The sequence below is a fragment of the Cervus canadensis genome, chromosome 4 (assembly GCF_019320065.1).
Source record: "Cervus canadensis isolate Bull #8, Minnesota chromosome 4, ASM1932006v1, whole genome shotgun sequence".
In the NCBI taxonomy this organism is placed as follows: domain Eukaryota; kingdom Metazoa; phylum Chordata; class Mammalia; order Artiodactyla; family Cervidae; genus Cervus; species Cervus canadensis.
In genome coordinates this window covers 89,641,716-89,668,561 of record NC_057389.1, presented here as the reverse complement: position 1 = coordinate 89,668,561, position 26,846 = coordinate 89,641,716, and the positions used below count along the sequence as shown (strand labels likewise).

Sequence of the window (26,846 nt, the reverse complement as noted above, 5' to 3'; positions counted from 1 at the left end):
CTCACTGTGTTTCACTTTCTTCCTTTGCCCCTATGAAATTGGTTGAAACAGTAACCTTTCCCAGTTCTGAAGGCGAGTCCTTGTTGGGAGTGTCTATGTGAGCCCATTTGCTTTAGTTGGGAATGGTTCTAAAGTGAGCTTGGAGTGGATCTTCCCCCTGGTACACTGGCAGCTGCTGCCTCGATGGGAGGATGAGCTAGATTCAGAGGAGTTAGACCCAGAGCCAGATGTGAGCTGGGACTTTTCCTAGACTCCATGAAATCATCGTCCTAACGATGTCTGATGCTTTTGAACTGTGGTGCTGGAGAAGATGCATGAGAGTCCCTCGGATAGCAAGGATATACGGCATTATAACGTTTGCAAAGACAATAGCTCTGCTGTCTTGTTAGGACCAAATCCACATTGCAAAGAGAGCTAAAAACAGAGACACTACCTAAAGGATGACACCATCCACAGTCTAGGAAAAATACTCACTTTGCTATACAGCGGGGATTCCCTGGTGGCTCAGTGGTAAAGAATCTGCCTGCCAATACAGGAGACATGGGTTCAATCCCTGGGTTGGGAAGATCCCCTGGAGAAGGAAATGGCAACCTACTCCAGTATTCTTGCCTGGAAAATCCCATGGACAGCGGAGCCTGGCAGACTACAGTTCATGGGGTCACAAAGAGTCAGAAAGGACTGAGCGACTATAATAACAACGACAAAATCAACTGTACTGCAGTTAAGAAAATGAAAATGACCTGAATGCATGTACCTGACAAAGGCGCATATACATCATACATGCTCAATTTCTGCAAACAGTCCTTGAATGTTTAATGAGAGGTGACATGCAAATGAAAAAAAAAAACCACAAGAAAAGGTGCTCAACATTTTAAAAACCACAATGAGATACCTATTTTACCCATGCAAATGGCTAAAAGTCAAAGTACTGATACTATCAAGTGGTGTTCAGGAAGTGGAGGAAGTGAAACTCTTCAATATTCCTGGGTTATTGTAAACTATTGCAAACATCTTGGAGTTTTGTCAGCTTCTTTTAAAATGGATCATTAACATATGACCTAGCAATTACACCCAAGGTATTTACCCCAGAAAAATGAGACACGTGGCCACACACACACACACAAACACAAATATTGTACTAGAATGATCATAGCATCTTTATTCATGGTAAAAAAAATGGAAATAACTCAAATAGACATCAATAGAAACATGGATAAGCAAATTGTGATATACAATAGTGTGAAATGGTACTTAGCAATAAAAAGGCACAGACTAGCAACATATGCATGAAATGGATGAATTCTAAAATCATCATGATGAGAGAAACATGGTAGGCACCAGGAGTACATAGGGTATGATTCCATGTATATGGATTTTAAGAACCGACAGAATTAATCTGTTGCTATAGAAATCAGAATAATTGTTTCGGGGGTGGAAGACTGGGGATGAATGATTGAAAGGATTATGTGGGAACTTTCAGGAATAATGCAGATAGTCCATATCATGATTTGATTGATATAGTTGATAGATATACAACCAGGAGATGTGGGTTCAAAACTGGGTTGGGAAGATTCCCTGGGGAAGGAAATGGCAATCGACTCTATTATTCTTGCCTGGGAATTTCCATGGATGGAGGAGCCTGGTAGGCTACAGTCCATGGGGTTGCAAAGAGTTGGACACAACTTAGCTACTAAACAACAACAACAAATACATGTATATACATTTGGAAACTCACCAAATTTAAGATCTACACATCTCTGTGTAAAATAATTGAAAACATTATTCTTAATTATTTGCAAATAACACTGTAACACTACACAAAATATTATTCAACCTAAGCATAGATTCTCCCAACAATTCTCCTGTAGGATAAATCAGTTCTCATGGACGATTGAGTCATATGGCTAATTCTTTCTCCAGTGTGATTGGAAGGATGGCATGGAAGAGCTTGTCATATTCAGACTGAAGTATTGCTTCTTTTTCCCAATAAGTTGGATGGTTTCTCCATCTCCATGTGTGAATTTGTGGGAGAGACAGAAATATAATTAATGTTGAAACATTCCTGAAAGTAATTTTTGAAATCATTTGATGGCAATTTCCTGACAAAAACATGAGATTCATATTGAAGCGTGGATCCCAGGGAAAGTCTGAGTGTTTTTCTTCCAGGCTTAATGTACTTAACTTTGTTTTTTATATCTCAGAAAGTTGAAGATATGAAAGTAAGCATAAGATGATGAAGTCTGCCCCCCTTAACTCACCCATGAGGAGACTGACCTCAAATTCACATCCAAATTAATTTCAGAAGTAGGTCTAAAACCAAGGTCTCATACTGTTACATCTCACCTAAACTCATTTTATTTATCCCTTCATTCATTTTCCTTCATCATTATCAAGTAACAGAAGAAAAGCTTTTTGTAATGTCTATCACTTTCTTCAAGTACTATTTTGCCTATGTCAACAGTCCTTAAATTATGATCGGGTGGAGAGGGAGGTGGGAGGGGGGATCGGGATGGGGAATACATGTAAATCCATGGCTGATTCATGTCAATGTATGACAAAAACCACTACAATATTGTAAAGTAATTAGCCTCCAACTAATAAAAATAAATGGAAAAAAAATTATGTCTTTTTGTTTTTTTAAAAACACCAGTGTTCTACAAAATGTAAAGACGTTTTCTACAGGGAAAAAAAATCCTGGCTGAAGATGTTTGGCAAATCCCAAATTCTGCAGCCTCTTTGAAGGTTTACAAAGTATAGGCCTGGTTAAGGCTCAGAGCATACCAGCAGTGAAACACCTGTTTGGCAACTTGTGAAACTCATGAACAAGTATATCTTAGTTACAATATAACATAAATAAGAAAGAATTTCATTCACGTTTTTGTAACTCCAAGGTTTGGACTCAGATTACTGTTGTTATTTAGTTGCTAAATCGTGTCCAGCTCTTTTGCGACCCATGGACTGGATAGCCTGCCAGGCTCCCGTGTCCATGGGATTTCCCAGGTGAGGATACTGGAGTGGTTTGCCATTTCCTTCTCCAGGGGATCATCCTGAGCCAGGGATCTAACCCGCATCTCCTGCACTGGCAGACAGTTCTTTACCACTGAGCCACCGGGGAAGTCCTTGCCCTCAGAAACCAATAATCCCAGAAAAACAAAATCTTTCACTGTGCAGATTATATGTGGGTAAGTATGCTATGACCCCACCCTACAGGTGCTCAGTGTCAGATATTGCACAGTACGCTGAGGCAGAGATGCTAACAAGTTCCTGTACCAAGAATCAACACGTGGTCCATTCTCACTATTGGCGGAGGGGCAGACCCAACTGCCTGCTGGTTTGAAGAGAATAATTCAAATTAGGAAACAGCATGGACTAGGAGAGGAAATCATCTTACCATGTGGGTTTGGCTGGTAGAGCTGGAAAGGATGTAGCTGTCAGACTCTGTCTTTTTATTCATCCTCCTAACCCACTTTACGTACTCATCTCTCACCTGAAAAAGATGGAAAACAAAAATCTTGCATTTTAATTCTTTCTGGCTATATGCACGGATGCTACCGAAAATAGTACTTTCCCCCATTTTTACTTGCAGATGGTCCATAGGGGCTATATCAGATAGACTGATCTATGAGTGATTGTGTGTTAGTCACTCAGTCATGTCCAACTCTTTGTGACCCTATGTACTGTAGCCCACCAGGTTCCTCTGTCCACGGAATTCTTCAGGCAAGAATACTGGAGTGGATTGCCATGCCCTTCTCTAGGGGGTTCTTCCCAGCACAGGGATCAAACCCAGGTCTCCTGCATTGCTGGCAGATTCTTTACCATCTGAGCCACCAGGCAGGCCCCTATGAGTGATTACAGAGATAATATATGCAGATTAGCCTATGCATCTTTATGCTAATGATAACTCAGCATTTATATAATCGGTAAAAGCATGAGCCATTTTCTGTAACCACTGAGAATTACTTCCTCCTCTTAGTGTTTTTGTTGATGTTCAGTTGTTAAGTCTTATCCCACTCTTTGAGACCCCATGTACTGCAGCACACCAGGTTTCCCTGTCCTTCAGTATCTCCTGGGATTTGCTCAAACTTACATCCATTGAGTCGATGATGCCATCCAACTATCACATCCTCTGTTGCCCCTTTTTCCCCCTGCCCTCAATCTTTCCCAGTCTCACGGTCTTCCAATGAGTTGGCTCTTTGCATCAGGTGCCAAAGTATTGGAGCTTCAGCTTCAGCATCAGTCCTTCCAATGTATATTCAGGGTTGATTTCCTTTAGAATTGACTGGTTTGATCTCCTTGCTGTCCAAGGGACTCTCAAGCATCTTCTCCAGCACCACAGTTTGAAGCATCAATTCTTCAGCACTCAGCCTTATTTATGGTTCAACTCTTACATTTATACCTGACTACATGTCTCTCTGAGATCCATACAACCCCACTGGAGTGAAACCTAGCAATATCTATTTATCAAGTCAGAATGCAGTGCAAAATCACTGCTTAGAAAGTTTATGTGGTCCAGCCAATGCTGGCACCTGGATCATCACTACCACCACATTCTCCTACACTCAGAGCACTGCCCTCACTACATGTCTTTGGGTTCTGGAACTGGCAATGGTTTCCACGTCAGCTTTACTTCCCTTCTTTGGCTGGTTGTGTCCTACCCACCTTAAGCTCCTCACCGTCAAGTCTAAAGAAGCCCTACTTGGTAGCTTAATATCCCCCTAACAATTTTCCCCATGGTGCAAACCAGTTGGTTATTCATGTCTAATTATGTTGTTTCCCATTTCTGATTTCTTCACTGTTCAGAAAGCAGCCCCTGGATCCCCCAGAGCCAAGCAAGTAATAATCATTAACATACCATAGGAATAGTAAGAAATGAAAACCACTGTCCCCCAAACTTTAGTTTTGCTGCTGTCAGACCCCATATTCATTGTCTGAGAAGAATGGGGAAGCTACCATCCAATACTCATTGGGAAACTGGAAAATTGGAAAACGGCGACTTGAACTCTAAAGGGGAATCAAGATGGTGGAGTGGTAGGATGTGGAACTCACCTCATCCTACAGATACATTAAAAATGCATCTACAAACAGGGGTTTGAACTCCTGGGCTCAGTGGAGAATGGTAGGCTTGGGGAAAATGGGAACACACCATCAGGCAGGAGGGCATCATGTGGGAGAGAAGCGCTAGCCAGGTAAATGACATGAGAGGACCCAAGTTGGGAGCTGGGAAGAAGACAGGATGGGTCCTATTACCTGCTGGTTGAGGAGGCAGTGGACCAGGAAGATGTAGACTCCCTGCAGGACATTGGTGATGGTGAAAGCATAGGCGATGATGGATCTGATAGGTTCCTTTATCAGTTCAGCGAGAAAGAAGCCAAGGCACCAGGAACAGCCCAAGAGGAAGAGCTGAGCAATGGCTTTAAACGTCAGCATCCTGTTAACACCAAGGAGGAGAGTCACCAACTCACCACCTTCTCTCTTGAGTAGTATGTTGTCCTGTCTTCAGACCCCATCTGCCTTCCTCTCCAGTTGTTGTTATTTAGTTGCTAAGTCATATCCGACTCTTTGCAAGCCCCATGGACTGTAGCCTCCAGGCTCCTCCATCCATGGGATTTTCCAGGCAAGAATACTGGAGAGGGTTGCCATTTCCTTCTCCAGGGGATCTTCCCAACCCAGGGATTGAGCCTAGATCTCCTGTATTGGCAGGCAGATTCTTTACCACTGAGCCACCTGGGAAGCCCATTCTCTCCAGTTAATGGTGAAATTTTCTCAAGCCAAGATGGACTTGGAGAAACTGTGGTGGTGAGTGCAATATTTGGAAGTAACGGCTATCATTTTCATTGTAAAAGCTCTAATAGATGAACATGAGTTTATTCCATGGATGTTTTCCTCTAATATGAATGTTTATAACTGGAATGATATTTTGTGGTGGTGCTGGCTGTTTAGTCGCTAAGTCGTGTCCAACTCTAGTGACCCAATGGACTGTAGCCCACCAGGCTTCTGTGTCCATGGGATTTCCCAGGCAAGAATATTAGTGTGGATTGACATTTCCTTCTCCAGGAATGGTATTTTACCACTAGTTATTTTAATGCAGCAGAATACACATAACGCAAAATTTAAACACACAGTTCATAGGCATTAAATACATTCACATTGTTGTGCCACTAGCACAACACTATCTTTCTACTGAACTTTTTTTCACCCCAAAGAACAGAAACTCTGTATCCAAAAAGCAATACATACCCATTCCTTCCTACCCCCACCCCTTGGCAACATCAATTCTACTTTCTGGTTCTATGAATCTTCTCATTAATTTCAAGGTTTCAATATATATGATTTTAAGGGTGATTCTCATTTGACAGTGGCTCCTAACATGGTAGGCAACTCTCTACAGATGACTGTTAACAGTCTTCTCAGGCGCCTCAGTAGGTAAACCATCTGCCTGCCAATGCAGGTGACATGGCTTTGATTGTTGTGTCAGAAAGATTCCCTGGAGGAGGAAATAGCAACCCACTCCAGTATTCTTGTCTGGGAAATCCCCTGGATAGAGGAGCCTGGTGGGCTACTGTCCATGAGGTCACAAAGCGCTGAGCACTGCTTAGTAACTGACCATGCATGCATGCTTGAAAAAGCAATCCTTTAGAACTACAACTCATGCTAAGCCCATTAAAGTGTCTAAACCCATTTTACCTTGTGTTTTGTATCTTGGACACATCTTTATTGAGGGAAGAAAGTCGGTCTCTCAAAATCCACAGGGTTATCGAGTAAAAGATTAAGTTTATCTGAAAGAAAAAAAAAAAAAGAAACTAACTGTGGACCAACATACAGAGTCAGTTTTTTTATCATGGCCACTCTGACCCGTGTGAGGTGAACTACTCACTGTAGTCTGATCTGCATTTCTCTAATAGCTCATGATGTTGAGCATCTTTTCATGTGTCTCTTGGCCACTGTGTGTCTTCTTTGGAGAAACGTCTACGTAGGTCTTCTGCCCATATTTTGACTGGGTGTGTTTCTTCTCATATTGAGTTTCATGAGCTGTTTGTATATTTTGGAGATTCATTCCTCCTAGGTTGCTTTGTTTGCCATTATTTTCTCCCATTCTGAGGGCTGCTGTTTCGTCTTTTTATGGTTTTCTCTGACATATGTATACCACCATGTGTAAAGACACCATGTGTAGAGAGCTGCAGATAGCTAGTGGGAACCTGCCGTAGAGTGCAGGGCGCCTAGCTGGGTGTTCTATGGTGACCTAGAGATGGGGGTGGGTGGGAAGGAGGCCCATGAGAGAGGGGATATATGTGGTGGCTCAGATAGTAAAGAATCTGCCTGCAATGTGGGAAACCAGGGTTCGATCCCTGGGTCAGGAAGATCCCTGGAGAAGGGAATGCCAACTCACTCCAGTAATCTTGCCTGGAGAATTCCATGGACATCAGAGCCTAGTGGGCTATGGTCCATGGAGTCACAAAGAGTTGGACATGACTGAGTGACTAACATGCTACATGCTATAGCTAATACACTTTGCTGTGCAACATTGCAAGGCAACTATACCCTAAGAAACAACATAGAGAGTCAAAATAAAAAGCACTGAAGATCATGGGAAAAGGTATGAGATGCTGAAACTTGGGGACTTCCCTGGTGGTTCAGTGGTTAAGACTCCATGCTTCCAATGCAAGGGATGCAGGTTCCATCCCTGGTCAGGAACTAGGATTCCACATGCCTCATAGCACAGCCAAATAGTTAAAAAAAAAAAGAATATATTGAAATTCCTTTGGAGCAGACTGGGGATACTTGTACAATATCACCAAGGAGCTCCTGAAAGCCCACAAAAGAACGTGCACGGGTGGTCAGGTGGCACAAACACAGTGCAGTGTGGTATCTCCACCAATGCCTTTCCTTGCACACACGGGCCATGGGCACATATTTTCCAGGCTCACTTCAGATAGTCTGGGGCATGTGGCTGAATTCTAGTGGATGAGATGTTGGTCACAGTGACATATGCCTGAATCCTACAGTCTTCAACTCTCTTCCCCTCCAGCAACAACCAATGAGATCATGTGTCAAAATAAAAGAAAAGCTGAGGACTTCCCTGGTGCCACAGGGGCTAATAATCTGCCTGCCAATATAGGAGATACGAGTTCAATCCCTGGTCTGGAAAGATCCCACATGCCTTGGAGCAACAAAGTTCATGTGCCAGAACTATTGAGTCTATGTGCTGCGACTTCTGAAGCCCGCATGCCTACAGTCTGTGCTCCACAAGAGAAGCCACTTCAGTGAGAAACCTGAGCACCCAATAAAGAGGAGCCTCCGCTCACCCAACTAGAGAGAGCCTGCACAAAGCAACGAAGAGCCAGCACAGTCATAAAGAAAGTAAGGCTGAATCCCACATGGGGAGGAGCCTCTTGATCCACACTGGGCTTTGCAAAAACAGCACACAAAAATGTATTTGCTCTGTCAAGCCTTTGGGATGTTGGGACTTCTTTGTCACTGTAACACACTTTAGCCTAAACTGACTAATCAGACTATATCCTGAGTTGAACAAACATAAAAACTGAAGAAGATTTAAGAACACTTGGTGAAATCACTTCCAAATTACATAATCCTATCATATTCACAATTATATTTTTATACATCCACTCATTTGTTTATTCAACAAATATATATTAAGTATGTATGGTATGCTAGATATTAGAGATACAAGGATGATTTCTTCTCTATTCATCAGCATTTAAATGTGCTTAAAATTTTTTTCTTTTTTAAAAATTTTTACTTTTGTCATTAAAAAATTAAAATTAATTTATTTTAACTCGAGGATAATTACTGTACAATATTGTGGTGCTTTTTGCCATACATCAACATGAATTAGCTATGGATGCACATGTGTCCCCCCATCCTGAAGCCCCGTCCCAGCTCCCTCCCCACACCATCCCTTCTGGGCTGTTCCAGAGCACCGGGTTTGAGTGCCCTGCTTCTTGCATCACACTTGCACTGGTCATCTATTTACATATGGTAATATACATGTTTCAATGCTATTCTCTCAAATCATCCCCCTCTCGCCTTCTCCCACATAGTCCAAACTTCTGTTCTTTACAACTGTGTCTCTTTTGCTGCCTTGCATATAGGATTGTTGTTACTGTCTTTCTAAATTCCATATATATGTGTTAATATACTGTATTGGTGCTTTGCTTTCTGACTTACTTCACTCTGTATAATAGGCTCCAGTTTCACCCACTTGTTAGAACTGACTCAAATGCATTCTTTTTTATAGCTGAATAATATTCCATTGTGTATATGTATCACAACTTCCTTATCCATTTGTCTGCCAATGGATATCTAGGTTGCTTCCACATCTGAGCAATTGGAAACAGTGCTGCAATGAACATTGGAGTACATGTGTCTCTTTTGACTCTGGTTTCCTTGGTGTGTATGCCCAGCAGTGGGATTGCTGGGTTGTATGGCAGGTCTATTTCCAGTTTTTTGTGCAATCTTCACACTGTTTTCCACAGTGGCTGTGCTAGTCTGCATTTCCAAAAACAGTGTAAGAGGGTTCCCTTTTTTCCACACCCTCTCTAGCATTTATTGTTTGTAGACTTCTGGATGGCAAAAATATGCTCAAAAATTTTAAATAAATACATATGCTCAAACATCTTATATTAAAAGGAAACAAATGAATGTTAAAATCGTACCTATTTTGCCCTCCTACACTGTTGGTAGGAATGTAAATTGGTAAAACCAGGATTGAGATCAGTATAGAGATTCTTTAAAAAAGTAAAAGTAGAACTACTGTATAATTCAGCAATCCCACTCCTGAGCATGTATCCAGAGAAAGCCATAATTTGAAAAGATACAAGTTCCCCAGTGTTCACTGCAGCTCTATTTACACTATCCAAGACATGGAAGCAACCTAAATGTTCATCAACAGAGGAATGGATAAAGAAGATGTGGTACATATATACAATGGAATATTATTCAGTCATAAAAAGAATGAAGTAATGCCGTTTGCAGCAACATGGTTACAACTAGAAATTATCCTACTAAGTGAAGTTAAGTCAGAGAAAGACAAATATATTATGCTCTTGCGTATATGTGGGATCTAAAATCAATATACAAATGAATTTAAATTCAAAAGAGAAATAGACCAACAAACAGAAAACAAACTATGGTTACCAAAGGGGAAGTGGAGAGAAAGATAAATTAGTTGGTTGGAATTAACATATACACATTACTATATATGAACAGGTAAACAATAACGACCTACTGTATAGCATAGGGAACTATATTCAATACCTTGTAATAACCTATAATGAAAAAGAATCTGAAAAGTATATATATATATTTTTTTTTTCAATTCACTTTCCATTATATATTTGGCTGAATCTCTTTACCGTACACCCAAAACTAACACAGCATTGTAAATCAGTCATACTGCAATAAAAAATAGTGCCTCTTTTGATCTTCAAATTAAGCTGAATACTACATACCACACACACATACTGTCTATATACACATGGCACCTGAGACAGACAGACACTACAAACCTACCAAGATGACTGCTGATATGGGTCCTAAGAAACTCAAGATAAATCCTTTCTCTATGTTGATCCAGCAACTGAAAAACAGAAAGCAAGAGTAGCAGCCTTTAAAAAAAGTAATGGAATACAATAAATGATGTGCAATAGATAATATTTACATAGGGTTTTTTGGGCTTTCCCGGTGGCTCACTGGTAAAGAATTCTCATGCAATGCAGGAGATGAAGGAGACGTGGGTTCAACCCCTGGGCAGGCAAGAGACCCTGAAGAAGAGCATGGCAATCCACTCCAGTATTCTTACCTGGAGAAATCCATGGACAGAGGAGCCTGGTGGGCTACAGTCCATGGGGTTGCAGAGTCGGATATGACTGAGTGACTAACACATACTGGGCTTAGTGATATTACAGAGGTTCTTTATTACAATATTATATTTTTAAAACCAGTTATTACCTTCAATAATTTAAGTAGCAAAGATTTATAAACATGTGACATTTATAAATATAGACACTTATATAAACAATAAAAATTCATGCTCCTTCCAGTTTACTGTCTGTGTTACTTTACACTAGTCATTCATCTTTTTTCTCTAAACCTGTTTGCTTAGTATACAAAATGGGAACAATTGGAGCACTTTCTTCTAGGGATGCTTTGATAGAGTTGAGAAATGGTGTAAAGAAACACTTCGCCCCAGGGCATGGAGAAATAAATGTTCAGCATCTTTATTCTCAACCTGAGTCATGATCTACTCAACCCTCCCTTCCTCCCTCAGTTTCCCACGGAGACAGGTGTGTGCCCATGTCCCCGACAGCACATTCTCAGCCCTGTACTCACTGCTTAGCGGTGCCGTATCCTTGGGGGTTGATCGCGGCAGACACAGCCACAATCACCGCCGGGACCCCGTAGCCTACAGGGTACATGAACCTCTTCTTGAATCTGCCCGCGCTGGTGTAGTTGGCCACCTTGAGGTTCCTGACAGTGAGGAAGAGGTGCAGCCCTTCGAGGAACATCCAGGTGAAGGCGGCCAGGTAGAGGTAGTGCAGTACACCTGCGATGACCTTGCATAGCACCTGGAGGGGAGAGGGGGGCCATGACCTCACCATCTGCTCTTCACCAGGGTTGTCTCTGGGTGACTTTGGTGAGAGATGCTCCTTAGCCTTCTTCACATGTCCTTCTTCTCTTTAGAGTCATGTCTCCAAATGGATGGATGGTCCCCCTTGTCTATTCCCATGCCTTGGCCAGATGTCACTTGGGCCACCCAAGAAAAACTGAAAATATATCACGTTTAAAGCTGAATGGGGGACTTCCCTGGTGGTCCAGGGCTTAAAATCCACCTGCCAATGCAGAGGACATGGGTTTGATCTCTTGTCTGGCAAGATTCCACAGGCCATGGGGCAACTAAGCCCAAACACCACAACTACTGAAGACTGAGCCCTAAAGCCCATGCTCTGAAACAAGAGAAGCCATTGCAGTGAGAAGTCCATGTACTGCAAGGAGGAGTAGCCCCTACTTGCTGCAACTAGAGAAAGCTCGCAGCAGTGAAGACCCAGCGCAGCCAAAAATAGCTAACTAGCTAACTAAAGTTCAAAGAGATCTTTGTCCATCTTAAAATGGAAGAAGAAAATATTCAAAGTGTGTTAAAGACTGTAGAAATCAGATAACCTTTTGCCTGTTGGCTAATGGATGCTAGACTTCTCTGAGTCGGATGAAACTGGTGCTGGCCAGGGCTGTCTCCATCCCAAGAACCCTTAACCACCTCCCTGCCCCTTCTGAGGATGAAATTAATCCTCGTAGAAAGCTTATGGCCAGCTTGTCCTGCCATGATCACCATCTCTTCCATCTTGGTCACTGCCCAGAACTGAAGTCACTCTGGTCTGTGTAGCATATATGTTGGGTACATGAATGAGTGAGTGAATGAGTGACTCCTCTAATATTTTTTTCCCAATTATTTTCATTAGTTGGAGGCTAATTACTTTACAATATTGTAGTGGATTTTGCCATACATTGACATGAATCAGCCATGGTCCTCTAATATTTTTATCCCCATAAAGCCCCATAGTTTTCTCTTTTGAGCCAACGGCTCATGGTTTCCTCCACTATGAAAGAATCTGCTCTGAATGACTTTTTCTGTAGTAAGCAAGAAAGTAAGCACCCTTCTTCATATTCACTGAATGTTCCCTCCATGTCTTTAGGATCACTGGTACTTGAAAAAATCAATTTTCCCCCTCTCTTTAGGTTGCACAACTCAGCATGTGGAATCTTAGTTACTTGACCAGGGATCAAACCCACGCTCCCTCCATTGGAAGTGTGGAGTTTAACCACTGGACCACCAGGGAAATGATCGCCCCCACCCCATGTCTTTGATTAAAGTATAACCTGGCTTTTGTTTGAGGACATTGCTTTCCACACTTTCCAAGAGAACAATGACCGCTCTCCATTGTCTGAGGGGAACTGGGTTTCGTCTACACCTCTCATGCACTCTTCTGGACCATTGACTCTCTTTTCATGATGAATAAAACCCTGCTCTCTTAGAAATCATGTCCTGAGTCTTTCTAGCAACCTCTCAATCTTTGCAAAACTCCACTCACTTCCTGGTTTCTCCCCCTCACTCCTTGGAGATGCTGTTGCATAAAACACATGTTTGATATCAAACCTGCTAGCTTGGAATCATAAATCAGTAACCCTCAGGACCCATCTCCACTGTGCATCATTCACTCAGTCTGTAAAAGTTTTTAAATTGACAATTAACTGGGGGAAGGGACATGAAAAAAACTCTGAGTTTTGTGCATGTTCTATATCTTGATCAGGGTGACGGTTTTATATCTCTGTTTCTATATCTGGGCTTCCCTGGTGGCTCAGAGGTAAAGAGCCACCTGCCAATGCAGGAGATGAGGGTTTGATCCCTGTGTCAGGAAGATCCCCTGGAGGAGGAAATGGCAACCTACTCCAGTATTCTTGCCTGGGAAATCCCATGGACAGAAGAGCCTGGCAGACTATGGTCCATGGGCTTGCAGAAGTGTCAGACACAACTTAGTGGCTAAACAACAACATATCTATATCTATTACAGACATAGGTGGTACCAAGTTCCTCTGTCTGTGGAGTTTTCCAACAACATATCTAATGTATTGTCTATCCATGAGAAAGGAGGATTCCTGCCTTCTGGAACAACACGAGTGAACCTTGAGCTATGCTCAGGAGATTGTCAGACAGAGACAAGTACTGTGTAATCCTTTATTCATGGAGTTGAAAAATCTCAGATTCCTGAAAAAAGAAAAGAGTAAAAACCCGATTGCCAGGAGACAGAGGTGGGGGTTGGGATGATAAGGCTGATATAATTTGTGGGTATGAATGTATAACGAGTAATAAGTTACCCAAGGGAACACACAGTTCCATGAATATACTGAAAGCCACTGACATGTACATTTAAAAAGGGCAAACTATATATGTATGAATTATACTGTTGACACTATGTATAAAATAGATAACTAACGAGCGCCTACTGCACAGCCCAGGAAACTCTCCCTAATGCACTCTGGTGACCTGGATGAGCAGGAAGCCCGAAGGGGAGGGATATACGTGTATGTGTGACTGACCCATTTTGCTGAAGAGCAGAAACTAGCACTACCTTGTAAAGCAACCATACTCCAATAAAAACGAAAGAAAAAGCTGTTTTATAAAAAGAAGGGAATTCCCTGGCAGTCCAGTTTAGGAATTGGCACTTTCACTGTTGTGGGCTTAGATTCAATCTTTTGTTGGGAACTAACATCCTACAAGTCATGTAGCATGGCCAAAATAAAAAATAAGTAAGAAAGGGTTTTGGCTAATTCTCCTACCTTGGGCTCTGTCCGTGTGATGCCTGTGAGGAAGAGGAGGTGGGCCAGGAAGAGGCAGATGGAGAGCTGCAGGTGGAGGGAGGTGCTGGTGTTCTGGATGGGTCGACACAGGAGGAAGGTGAGGGCCGCCAGGAGGAGGCAGAGCAGAGACAGGCTCAGCCCCACGTGGGTGATCATGGTCAGCACGGGATCCTCCTAGATGCGGCAGGAGAAAAGAGACTCCAGCTCATTTTTGTTTTGGATGCTGTGGTTCCCAATAACCCAGGTCTTAGAACCCTCCATGCAAGGTGTTAATTTCCTTGTGAGAAACTGAACAGATCAATAGTGGCCAAACTGAAGTTCCCTCATAGTCCACCGGTGAAGAATTGGCCTACCAATGCAGGGGACGTGGGTTTCATCCCCGGCCCGGGAAAGCCCGTGTGCCACAACTCCTGAGCCCACCTGCTGCAACTACCGAGCCTGTGTGCTGCAACTAGTGAGCCCACATGCCCTAGGAGCCCACTGTTGGGCTCCTCCGCAACAAGAGAAGCCATCACAATGAGCAACCTGGGCTCCACAACTAGAGTGGCCCTGGCTTGCCATAAATAGAGAAAGCCCACGTGCAGCAATGAAGACCCAGGCAGCTGAAAGTAAATAATTAATTTTTAAAAAAGATTTAGAAAATCACAATGAAACATGACTCTCATCCCAATAATAAGAAAATGATAGCCAACAAAATTGTAACTTTTCTCGATCTCATTGGAGAGCCAAGTTTACACAGCAAAGAGGCAACATTAACTCAAGTTCTTCCCAAGAAGGATGAGACAGAACTATTTTGATTTTAACAGAGCACAGAAGGAACATGTGGTTGCTACAAGACTGCATGTGGAGAAATCCACCAGAAATTCCTAAAGGCTGAGTGCAGTGGTTTTGGATGACTAGGTTTCCCAGATACAAGGGGTGTTTCACTCACAAGTTCTACCCCATGAAAACATGGAAAGAGGCTCCATGCCACTAGTCATCAGGGTTGTACACATTAAAACCACAATGAGATACCATTATACACCTCCTAAAAGGGTTGTATTATTTTTAGCAGGAAAAAGAGAAATTTGTATTAACGCATATATAGAAAGGGTTAGTCACTCAGTCGTGTCCGCCTCTTTGCGACACCATGGACTATAGCCAGCCAGGCTCCTCTGTCAAAGGGATTCTCCAGGCAAGAATACTGGAGTGGGTTGTCATTTCCTTCTCCATGGGATCTTCCTGAAAAACAGAACTGATGAACCTATTTGCAGGGCAGGAATAGAGACTCAGATGTAGGACTTGTGTTCACAGAGGGGAAGGGAGAGGGTGGGACCAGTTGAGACAGCAGCACTGGAACATATACACTGTGGCTTCTCAGGTAGCACTGAAGCAAGAACATTACCATGTGTAAAATAAATAGCTAGCTGGAAGATGCTGTATCGCACCGGGAGCTCAGCTTGGTACTCTCTGATGACTTAATAGGGTGGGATGGGAGTTCTGTAAGAGGGAGACTCAAAAGGGAAGGGAGTATATTTATACACACACACACACACACACATATATATACTTATGTTGGTGTACATATTCATGTTGGGATACAGCAGAAACTAACATAACATTGTAAAGCATTATTCTTGAATTTAAAAAAATGAAAAGAAAAAAAGGAAGAAGAGAGGAAGATACATAGCTGTTACTCTGTGAATATTTTTTCATTCTTTTTGAAGATCCCTGCCTTCCATCCCAGCACCGTCCTACAGCAGAGCTGATTTTCAGTGTCATGTGTGTTTACATACATACCTTCAGCTCGACCGAGGCCACGAGGACAGCAAAGGTGGACAGATGGCTGCAACTGCATACAGTTTGAGTTCCGTTGTAAAAGATTACATGGCACCCTTCATTAGACCAGACCGGCTCGTCCCAGTAGACGCAAAGAGTCTTTTCATTTTCCCCTATCATCTGGAAAGAAAATTGCTGGTTCATGAGACACTATCATTTAAAATCTGAAGTTTTCCACACATACATGCACACACACACGTAGGCATGCTCACACACAATGAAATACTATTCAACCATAAAAAATGAAATAATGCCATTTGCAACACAGATAGGCCTAAAGGATATTATGCTTAGTAAAATGTCAGGCAGATAAAGACAAATACTTTTATATTATTTCCTATGTGTGGAAACTAAAAAATAAACAAATGAATGGAATATACAAAACAGAAACAAACTCACAGACATAGAAAACAAACTTATGATGACCAAAGTGGATAAGGAAGAGGGGAGAGACAAATTAGGACTATGGGATTAATAGATACAAACTCTTACCTATAAAAGAGATAAGCAACTACAATTTACTATATAGCACAGGAAACTATCCCCATTATTTTGTAATAACCTATAATGGAATATAATATGCAAAAATACTGAATTACCATATTGTATGAATGCGTGCATACTTAGTTGTGTCTAACCAGGATCCTCTGTCCATGGAATTTTCCAGGCAACAATACTGGAGTGAGTTAACTTTTCCTCCTCCAGGGAATCTTCCCGACCCAGGGATCAAACCCGAGCCTCCTTCGTCTCCTGCACTTGCAGGCAGATTCTTTACCACTGAGTCACCTGGGAAGCCCACTATGTCATATACAGGAAACCAACACGGCATTCTAAATCAACTATAATCCAATAAAATTTGTTATATTAAAGTTTTTTGTTTTCTTGGGAAGAAAGTTATGACCAGCCTAGACAGCATATTGAAAAGCAGAGACATTACTTTGTCAACAAAGGTCTGTCTAGTCAAGGCTATGGTTTTTCCAGTAGTCATGTGTGGATGTGAGAGTTGGACCATAAAGAAAACTGAGTGCTGAAGAATTGATGCTTTTGAACTGTGGTGTTGGAGAAGACTCTTGAGAGTCCCTTGGACTGCAAGGAGATCAAACCAGTCCATCCTAAAGGAGATCAGTCCTGGGTGTTCATTGGAAGGACTGATGCTGAAGCTGAAATTCCAATACTTTGGCCACCTGATGCGAAGAGCTGAGTCATTTGAAAAGACCCTGATGCCAGGAAAGATTGAAGGCGGGAGGAGAAGGGGACGACAGAGGATGAGATGGTTAGATGGCATCACCGCCTCAATGGGCATGGGTTTGGGTGAACTCCGGGAGTTGGTGATGGACAGGGAGGCCCAGTGTGCTGTGGTTCAGGGGGTCGCAAAGAGTTGGACAGGACTTAGCGACTGAACTGCTACAATTTAAATGTTACTTTCCATTTACAATAATTGCAAAATTTTGTTTACGCAGAAACAGACTCATAGACATAGAGAACAGACTTGTGGCTGCCGGGAGTGGAGGGGGTGGGGAGGGAGAGGGATGGACTGGGAGTTTGGCATTCGTAGATGCAAACTATACATTTACAATGTATAAACAACAAGGTCCTAATATATAGCATGGGGAATTATATTAACTATCTTGTGAAGACAATTTTTAATGTGTTTTAAAAATCATGGGATTCAGTTTTTCTTTTTTATGGCTTTGCTGCTGCTGCTGCTAAGTCACATCAGTCGTGTCTGACTCTGTGTGACCCCATCGATGGTAGCCCATCAGGCTCCCATCCCTGGGACTCTCCAGGCAAGAACACTGGAGTGGGTTGCCATTTCCTTCTCCAGTGCATGAAAGTGAAAACTGAAAGTGAAGTCGCTCAGTTGTACCCGTCTCTTCACGACCCCATGGACTGTAGTCTGCCAGGCTCCTCCATCCATGGGATTTCCCAGGCAAGAGTACTGGAGTGGGTTGCCATTGCCTTCTCCGTTTGATGGCTTTACTGAGGTATAATTGATATCCAAAGGTCAAAAATCTGCCTGCTAATGCAGGAGATGCAAGAGACATGGATTCAATCCGTGGGTTTGGAGGATCCCCTGGGGTAAAAAATGGCAACCCAATCCAGTATTCTTGTCTGGAGAATCCCATGGACAGAGGAGCCTGGTGGACGACAGTCCATAGGGTCATAAGAGTCAGACACGACTGATCACACGACACACTACGTAAAACGTGATGAATTTGGATATGTGCAAACACCTGTGACACCATCACCACCATCACAGTAACAAAACAAACCCAACACTTCCTGAAGTTTCCTGGGTCCCTTTGTTTCTGCTTTGTTTGTTTGTTTGTTTTTGTGGTAAGATCACTGACTATGAGATCTACCCTCTTAGCAAATTTTGAAGTGCATGATACCATATTCACTATAGGCTTTGTTATCTAAAGTATCTTTTACTTAGAACTGGAAGACCAGAGAACGTCTTTTCAAATTCTTCTTCAATTAATTAGAGGCTCAAGTTTCTATTCTGGGGTCAGAAATGAAATCCTAATATTAAAAAAAAAATCTTTCATCTGACTTAAAAAAAATTTTTTTTATTTTTGGCTGTGCTGTGTCTTCATTACTTGCAGTGTTTTCTCTAGTTTCAGAGAGCAGGGCCTACTCTCTAGCTGTGGTGCACGGGCTTCTCACCGTGATGGCTGGCTTCTCTTGTTGCTGAGCGCGGGCTCTAGGGCACGTGGGCTTCAGTAGTTTCGACAGATGGGCTCATCATTGCAGCCTGAGGGCTCTAGAGCGCAGACTCAGTAGTCATGGCACACAAGCTTAGTTTCCTTGAGGCACGTGGGCTCTTCCCGGACCAGGGATCAAACCCATGTCTCCTGCGTTGGCAGGTGAATTATTTGCCACGGAGCCAACAGGGAAGCTGTCATCTGACTTTTAATTTTTTAAGTTGAGTCTTTTATTTTTTCCAGCTTTATTGAGGAATACTTGACAAATATAACTGTACATACTTAAAGGATGTGAATTGATGATTTCACTTTAAGAGACCTTACTGTGAACATCTTGGGCTTCCCTGGTGGCTTGGTGCTAAAGAATCTGCCTGCCAGTGCAGGAGACACGGGTTTGGTCTCTGGGTCGGGAGGATCCCCTGGAGAAGAAATTTCCAACCCACTTCAGTGTTCTTGCCTGGAAAATCCCATGGATGGAGGAGCCTGGCTGGCTCGGGTCCATGGGATTGCAAAGAGTCACGTTTTTCTGTTCATTTCCCAACAGTAAATAAGGCTATAGTTTTTTTTTTTAAATCACTTTTTAGTCTGTTGAAGGAATAATTCCCATCATGTAATTTTTGGAGTAACTCTTCACCAAGGACTGGGTTGAATTTCAAATCTCCATCAGCAATTCCTGATAAATCAGCCTGGGCAGAAAGAACTGACTGTAAAAGCCATACTTTTTCACTACTGGGTTTATAGGTATGATCAGTAGCAATTTCTAGGTGCTCAAACAAGTGGATGCTTTGCCCACCTGTATATGGTGAAACGTGAAGTTCACGGGCTTGGCCAGGGAACAGTTCTTCTTGCATCCTGTGGTACCACTTATCACCTTGGAATTCAGCTGAAAGTGATCCAGCTTCTCATCAAGAGTTAGGTTTGCCTTAGACACGAAGGAGCCATCTAAGATGGACCCTAAAGACTTGTAAGAGATAAAGACCACAGCACCTGAAAGGAAGCAAAGAACCGATGAACCTGAGGAGGAGATGGAGAATGTGTTGCCAGTTAAGGATTTATATGGCCAGTTTCTTAGGAGTCAGATATGGAATGTAGGGCTCTGAATCCTAATCTATTAGACCATACACCCTTGAAAAATAGATGGGAGAGATTCCAAAATCTTTCCACTTGCAGGATGTTAAGGCTATGTCTGGATTCTAATAGAGATACCCTCTCTGTCCCTAGCAGCACAGTTTACAATAGTCAAGATATGGAAGCAACCTAAGCATCCTCCATAGATGAATGGATAAAGAAGTGGTATATATACACAATGGAATATTATGCAACCATAGAAAGAACGAAGTCTTTCCATTTGCAGCAACCTGGATGGACCTGGAGGGTATGATGTTATGTTAGTGAAATGAGTCAGACAGAGAAAGACAAGTCCCACATGATTTCACTTCTATGTGGAATCTAAAACACAAGACAAAAGAGAAACAGATTCATGGACACAGAGAACAAAGTGGTGGTTTCGAGAGGAGAGAATATGAAGGGGGCACGGGAAGAAGAAGTGTGACGGGGATTAAGAGGTACCAACTTTCAGCTGCAAAATATATGTCACAAAGATGTAATTACAGACAGAGAATATAGTCAAGGATACTGTAACAATTTTGTATAGTGAGGTGATCATTCATAATGTATAAAAGCATCAGATCAGCCTGTTGTGTGCCTGAAATTGAGCTTCCCTGGTAAAGAATTACTGCTCAGTGGTAAAGAATTCACCTGCAATGCAGGAACCACAGGTGACATGGGTTCGATCCCTGGGTTGGGAAGATCCCCTGGGGGAGGGCATGGAAACCCAAGGCAAGAATACTGGAGTATTCTTGGAGAATCCCCATGGACAGAGGAGCCTGGTGGGCTATAGTTCATAGGGTGGCAAAAAGTTGGACACAACTGAAGTGACTTAGCATGCAGCATGCATGAAATTAATATAATATTGTGTATTAATTGTTAATATAACTCAATAAAAAATAAGAGTAAATTTCCCCTGCCCCCAATTCTAGAGATGTTGAGATAATTTAGGCAATTTCTGTTACCTCCAGTTCCTCCTCCAGTGACAACAGTGCAATCGATGTCCATTGTCTCCTTTTCAATCTGTAATTTAACTATCTCATTTTCTGTTTTGCAGCCATTCTTGATGGTCAACGCTTCAATAACTGAAAAAACAGAAAATCTGCATGAATGTTGGAAATCCTTATAAACACTTATTTTATAATATAATCTCCTTGTCCATCTCACTTAAAAAATGACAAGGACTTCCCTGGTGCCCAGTGGTTAGGAATCCATGTTCCCAATGCAAGGGGCATGGGTTTGATCCCTGGTCAGGGAGCTAAGATCCCACATGCTGCATGGTGTAGCAGAAAAATAAATAAAAATTAAATTAAAAAAATGGCAACTGTAGGAGCTTCAGATGAAAACTGGAGCTTGGGTGATGGAGTTGGAGTGGACACATAGAAGCTGTTGGCTTTATTTGGGTACCCAGTCTCTTATTGGAGGGAACAGATTCAATATACAGATAACCTCAGACACGCAGGGAAACCTGGCAAGCTGCAGTACATGGGGTCGCAGAGTTGGACAGGAAGGAGTGACTGAACTTACTTATGCAGATGACACCACTCTTAGAGCAGAAAGCAAAGAGAAACTGAAGAGCCTCTTGAAGAAGGTGAAAGAGGAGAGTTTAAAAATTGGCTTAAAACTCAACATTCAAAAAAACTAAGATCCTGGCATCTGGTCCCATCACGTCATGCAAATAGATGGGGAAACAATGGAAACAGTGATGGACTTTACTTTCTTGGGCTTCAAAATCATTGTGGACAGTGACTGCTGTCATGAAATTAAAAGATGCTTGCTCCTTGGAAGAAAAGCTATGACAAAGCTAAACAGCATGTTAAGCAGAGACATTACTTCACCAGCAAAGGTCCGTATAGTCAAAACTATGGTTTTTCCAGTAGTCATGTATGGATGTGAGAGCTGGACCATAAAGAAGACTGAGCGCTGAAGAACTGATGCTCTTGAACTGTGTTGTTGGAGAAGACTCTTGAGAGTCCCTTGGACTGCAAGGAGACCAAACCAGTCAATCCTAAAGGAAATCAGTCCTGAATATTCATTGGAAGGACTGATGCTGAAGCTGAAGCTCCAATACTTTGGCCACCTGATGCGAAGAACTGACTCATTGGAAAAGGCCCTGATACTGGGAAAGATTGAAGGTGGGAGGAGAAGGGGGTGACAGAGGATGAGATGGTTGGATGGCATCACCGACTCAATGGACATGAGTTTGAGCAAGCTTCAGGGGACAGTGAAGGACAGGGAAGGCTGCCGCAGTCCACGGGGTCACAAAGAGCTGGACATGACTGAATGACTGAGCAGCAACAACAATATGTCAGTTACTATCGATACTATGGGCTTCCCAGGTGGCTCCGTGGTAAAGAATCTGCCTGCCAATGCAGGAGACACCAGAGATGCGAATTCCATCCCTGGGTCAGGAAGATCCCTTAGTGAGGAAATGGCAACCCATTCTAGTATTTTTGCCTGGGAAATCCCATGGACAGAGGAGCCTGGCAGGCTACAGTCCATGGGGTCTCAAAGGGTTGGATGAGACTTTGCAACTGAAAACTAACAACAAATAAAATAGATAACTAATGAGAATCTACTTTCTAGCACAGGGGACTCTACTCAGTGCCCTGTGGTGACTAAATGGGAAGGAAATAGGGAAAAAAAGAGGATATGTAGCTGATTCACCTTGCTGTATAGTTGAAATTAACATAATACTGTAAGGCAATCATACTTCAAAAAAATTAATTAAAAAAAGAATCATAAGACATCTTCTTTCTTCCCTTCATCTCTCCATACTCACTCTTCTGCCTCTTCTGTTTTGAATAAGCTACATATTTTCATCATCTACATATTAATCAACTTCAGCACCAAACTTTCTCTTTCTCTCAAACTCCACATGCACCCTGGCGGCAAATCCAGACCTTTTGCTGAAAAGGCACCAGCCTTGGTGTGAATCTGATTTGGGGCACTGACTTCATCTGGCCCACCAGTAGATCTCTCTTGGCTCATCCCAATCATCTAACTGCATTCATTCATTGTTCCCTCAGAGCAGCCAGTGGGATCCTTTCAAAATGTGAATCAGATAGGGTCTCTCTGAATAAAATTCAGAGTTGTTACAATTCCCAGGAAGACCCTGCTTGATCTTGCCTTGCATCAGTTCCTTGACCTTCAGTCACTCTGCAAGTATTTCCAATGCACCAGGAATGCTCACCTCAAGCCCTCTGCCCAGGATCATTCTCCCCAAGATATGCACGCAGCTCATGCCTTCTTCTTCAAGCCTTCTCACAAATCTTGCCTTCTCTCCAAGCCTACTCTATTCACTCTAATTAGCATCACAAACTGCTTCCCTGACATTTGCTGTGTCCGTCACCTCCTCTCTAAGACAGACAAGTTTGATTACATCAAAAGTGAAAACATCTCCACTCAAACATCCTTTCAACAAACCACAGATTGGCAGAAGATATTTAGAGACATAAATGAGGTCCAACATATGTAAAGAGCTCCTAAATATCAATAAGATAACAATCAAAAACACAATCGACAAAGAGCAAAAGGATAAGGGAAAATGGACAAAAAATACTTATCAGAAGAATCACAAAAAAGAAACCTAATGGCCAGCATAAAATAGAGACATCTAATCCACTAGTAATCAGTGATATGCAGATAAAATGATCGTGAGATATCATTGCATGATGTCAGCAGGAAAAAAGAGCCTGAAAACTTAGAGGTTGTGAGGGGGACAACTATACTTCAACAAAATAAATTTTTTTTTCGAGTTTTTTTTTTTTAACAAAATAAAATTTTAAAGTGGAATTTTATCCTCTAATTGATGACAACACCACAGCTTTTCTGTTCATATACTCATTCATTCATTTGACAATTACTAAATACTTCTAGGGTGCTCCTCTGATGGCTCATCAGGTAAAGAATTCACCTGCAATGCAGGAGACACAGGAAATTTGGGTTCAATGAGTCAGGAAGAGCCTCTGGAGGAGGAAATGACACCCCAGGTATTCTTACCTGGGGAATTTCATGGACCCAGGAGTCTGGCAGGCTATAGTCCATAGAGTCACAAAGAGTCTGACATGACTGAGTGGCTAAGTACACAGCACAAATCCTTCTAGTATCAGACACTTTACTAGGTGCTCCTTATGCCTTGTTAATTCTAAGAGTAAAGACTGCTTTATCCTTCAGTGTATCCTTGATAAAGATTTGTACATAAGAACCCTAGGGTGACTCTTGGATTAAAAGTGACAGTACACACAGCCACAAAAGATTCACTTTAAAAATAGGTTAGACTTGAAAGATGAATGGATGGTCCAGTCAAATGAACTTTCAAGCCTCATCCAATGCAAACTTAGGGTTCTGAAGAGAAATAAGATATTTCATGTCAAGTACGTACACAGATCTTGCCAGTGTAAAGAAAGAGAAGGCTGTTTTCTGCCAATGAAATTGTAGCTCAACCAGCATTTCCTGGACCCAATTAAGTTTGAGAGTCTGCCTGAGTATCGACGACCACAGCTTACCCATAAATTGTGACTCTCTCCTCAGCGTTCCTTCTGTGGGTAGACTGAGGGCAGCTTCATAGGCTGCCGACTGCACTGTGTGGAGATACTGTGTCGCAAAACGGGCAGTTTCTTCCTTGTGTTCCTGAGATGGCTTGGTGGTGATGTTGCTGAAGTTGCCAAAAGAATCGGCTATTTCCTGCCATACAAATAGTGAGTGTGCAGATGTAGAGAACAGATGTGTGGTTGCCAAGGGGGAGAGGGGTAGGAGAGAGATGGACTGGGAGTTTGGGATTAGCAGATGCAAACTATAATACATAGGATGGATAAAAAACAAGGTCCTACTGTATAGCAGAGGGAACCATACTCAACATTCTACAATACCTATATGGGAAAAGAAGCTGCAAAAGAATGATATACATATATAACTGAATGTCTTTGCTACACACCTGAAACTAGCAACATTGTCAATTAACTGTACTCCAATAAAGTTTTTAAACAAGAATAACATACTTAGGAATAAACAAAAAATAGAGTATGATACACAAATAAAAATATTTTTAAAACAATGAAATATGAATAAACAAAAAAATAATGGATGTGAAAATGACTATTGTCTAGGAGGAAATCAAAAGGAAACTAAGCATACAGTTTCTATTTTCCAGATATTTCTTGAAAGCTTCCACAACTATGAGCTTTCTCTAGGAATATTTCCATTGCCTAATAGCAGAAGAAGGGAACAGTGTAGGGAAAAGACGCAAATGTTTAAACAAAGCAGGAAGAAACTCAGACCTTACACTGTCACTTCATTCCATTGTGAAGTAACTGAGTATTTTTAATTCACTGGTCTTAGATTTTTCATCACCGTCTACCTGGTTTCCTGGGTGGCGACGATCCCCTGGAGGAGGAAATGGCAACCTACTCCAGTATTCCTGCCTAGAAAATCCCATGGACAGAGGAGCTTGGAGGGTTACAGTCTGTGGGGTTGCCAAGAGTCGGACATGACCGAGCGACTGAGAACACGCTTATGCTACTTGGTTTCACCTTTGCTTTTCTGCTAAATCCCCCTGCCTTTGTACTCTCTCTCACAGCTTTTTAGTATACCTCTGAAGAAACAGTAAATTGTCATCCAATATGGGAAAATGTTTATTTTCAGGAAAGTAGGAAGGGAGAGACCTCTGTGTCCAATAGAAATAAGGTTAAAACACATGCGGTTTGGATTTCTCCTGTGATGTGGAGACCCAGAAAGGAAAAACAATTTGTCCCACCTAACTTATAATTAATTCCTTCAGGCATATTGGAGGAAGAAAAAGATGGAGAATTATCTACTGTGAGAAAACATTCACAGAAACTGGGAATGATTTCAAACCTGTAACACAAGTGTGACATTGTCATCTTCTGGTACTCCTTCTGTCACCATGGTAACAGAAGTGTCATTTGGGTCCTTGGTGGTATTCTAAAAGGAAAGAATAGAAACATATAATTGGCTTTCATTCAGTTAGAAGCATCCAGAGGTTGTTCTCACGTTCTCAGAAGCTTTATTAAAACACTTGGTCCTGGCAGAGAAATACTCTGACATATCTGTGAATACAAGACTGCAAAATTAAACACACTTGTTGGAGTTTAACACACACACACACACACACACACAATGTAAATCAAGTTCAATACATCGTTTTGGGACTAGTGGGTATCTATTTGAAAAGATTGAATCAGTTCAACACCCACCTCATTATTCCCAAAAATTATTTCTAGAGAGCTTACCTGTCAAAAATGCCTAAATATTCCCAACTATTAAGTTAATCTTTTTTTTTTCCCCACTGAGAAAATTAAAATTGGAGGAGGGGCAATTCAAATATATCAACTTTGGGGGATGGAAGTAAAACAATCAAATGCCATTCATAATAGTCAAAATATTAAAATTTATTTCTATTTTGTATAATATATTTTATATAAAATCTTTAGTTCTATATAACCTTTGTGTATAACAGATAGCGATGTAGACATACATGTCTTTCCGCTCTCCATTTTAATAAAAACAATTTTCATAGCATATTTACCTTTATTCTTTTTTTCCCAGCTTTATTTATTCTCCTCCTACTCTATTGTTTTCTTCTGGTTTGTGTGTGTGTAATTTCTTTTTTTAAAAATTAATTAATTTAGTTTAATTGGAGTATACAATACCGCGCAGGTTTTGCCATACATCAACATGAGTCAGCCATGGGTGTACATGTGTCCGCCAGTCCTGAATCCGCCCTCCCGCTTCCCTCCCCACCCCATCCTTCTGCATTGTCCCAGAGCACCGGCTTTGAGTGCCCTGCTTCATCCACTGAACTTGCACTGTTCATCTATTTTACAT

The 26,846-nt window shown here is 41.9% G+C and overlaps 1 protein-coding gene across 1 annotated transcript in view; it reads right to left on the bottom strand.

The window, feature by feature from the left end:
• Positions 1-1,133: 1,133 nt before the first annotated feature.
• Positions 1,134-26,846, bottom strand: part of LOC122439290 (adhesion G protein-coupled receptor E3-like) — a 37,394-nt gene continuing 11,681 nt past the window's right edge. The window contains exons 7-18 of the mRNA XM_043464371.1: positions 25,857-25,943; positions 24,509-24,686; positions 20,966-21,085; positions 19,687-19,880; positions 16,150-16,308; positions 14,350-14,544; positions 11,350-11,585; positions 10,531-10,597; positions 6,685-6,776; positions 5,248-5,428; positions 3,392-3,487; positions 1,134-2,008 (exon numbers count right to left, since the gene is read on the bottom strand). Coding sequence (XP_043320306.1) covers positions 1,958-2,008; positions 3,392-3,487; positions 5,248-5,428; positions 6,685-6,776; positions 10,531-10,597; positions 11,350-11,585; positions 14,350-14,544; positions 16,150-16,308; positions 19,687-19,880; positions 20,966-21,085; positions 24,509-24,686; positions 25,857-25,943 — 1,656 coding nt within the window. The 3' untranslated portion in view covers positions 1,134-1,957. The remainder of the gene's footprint in view (positions 2,009-3,391; positions 3,488-5,247; positions 5,429-6,684; positions 6,777-10,530; positions 10,598-11,349; positions 11,586-14,349; positions 14,545-16,149; positions 16,309-19,686; positions 19,881-20,965; positions 21,086-24,508; positions 24,687-25,856; positions 25,944-26,846) is intronic.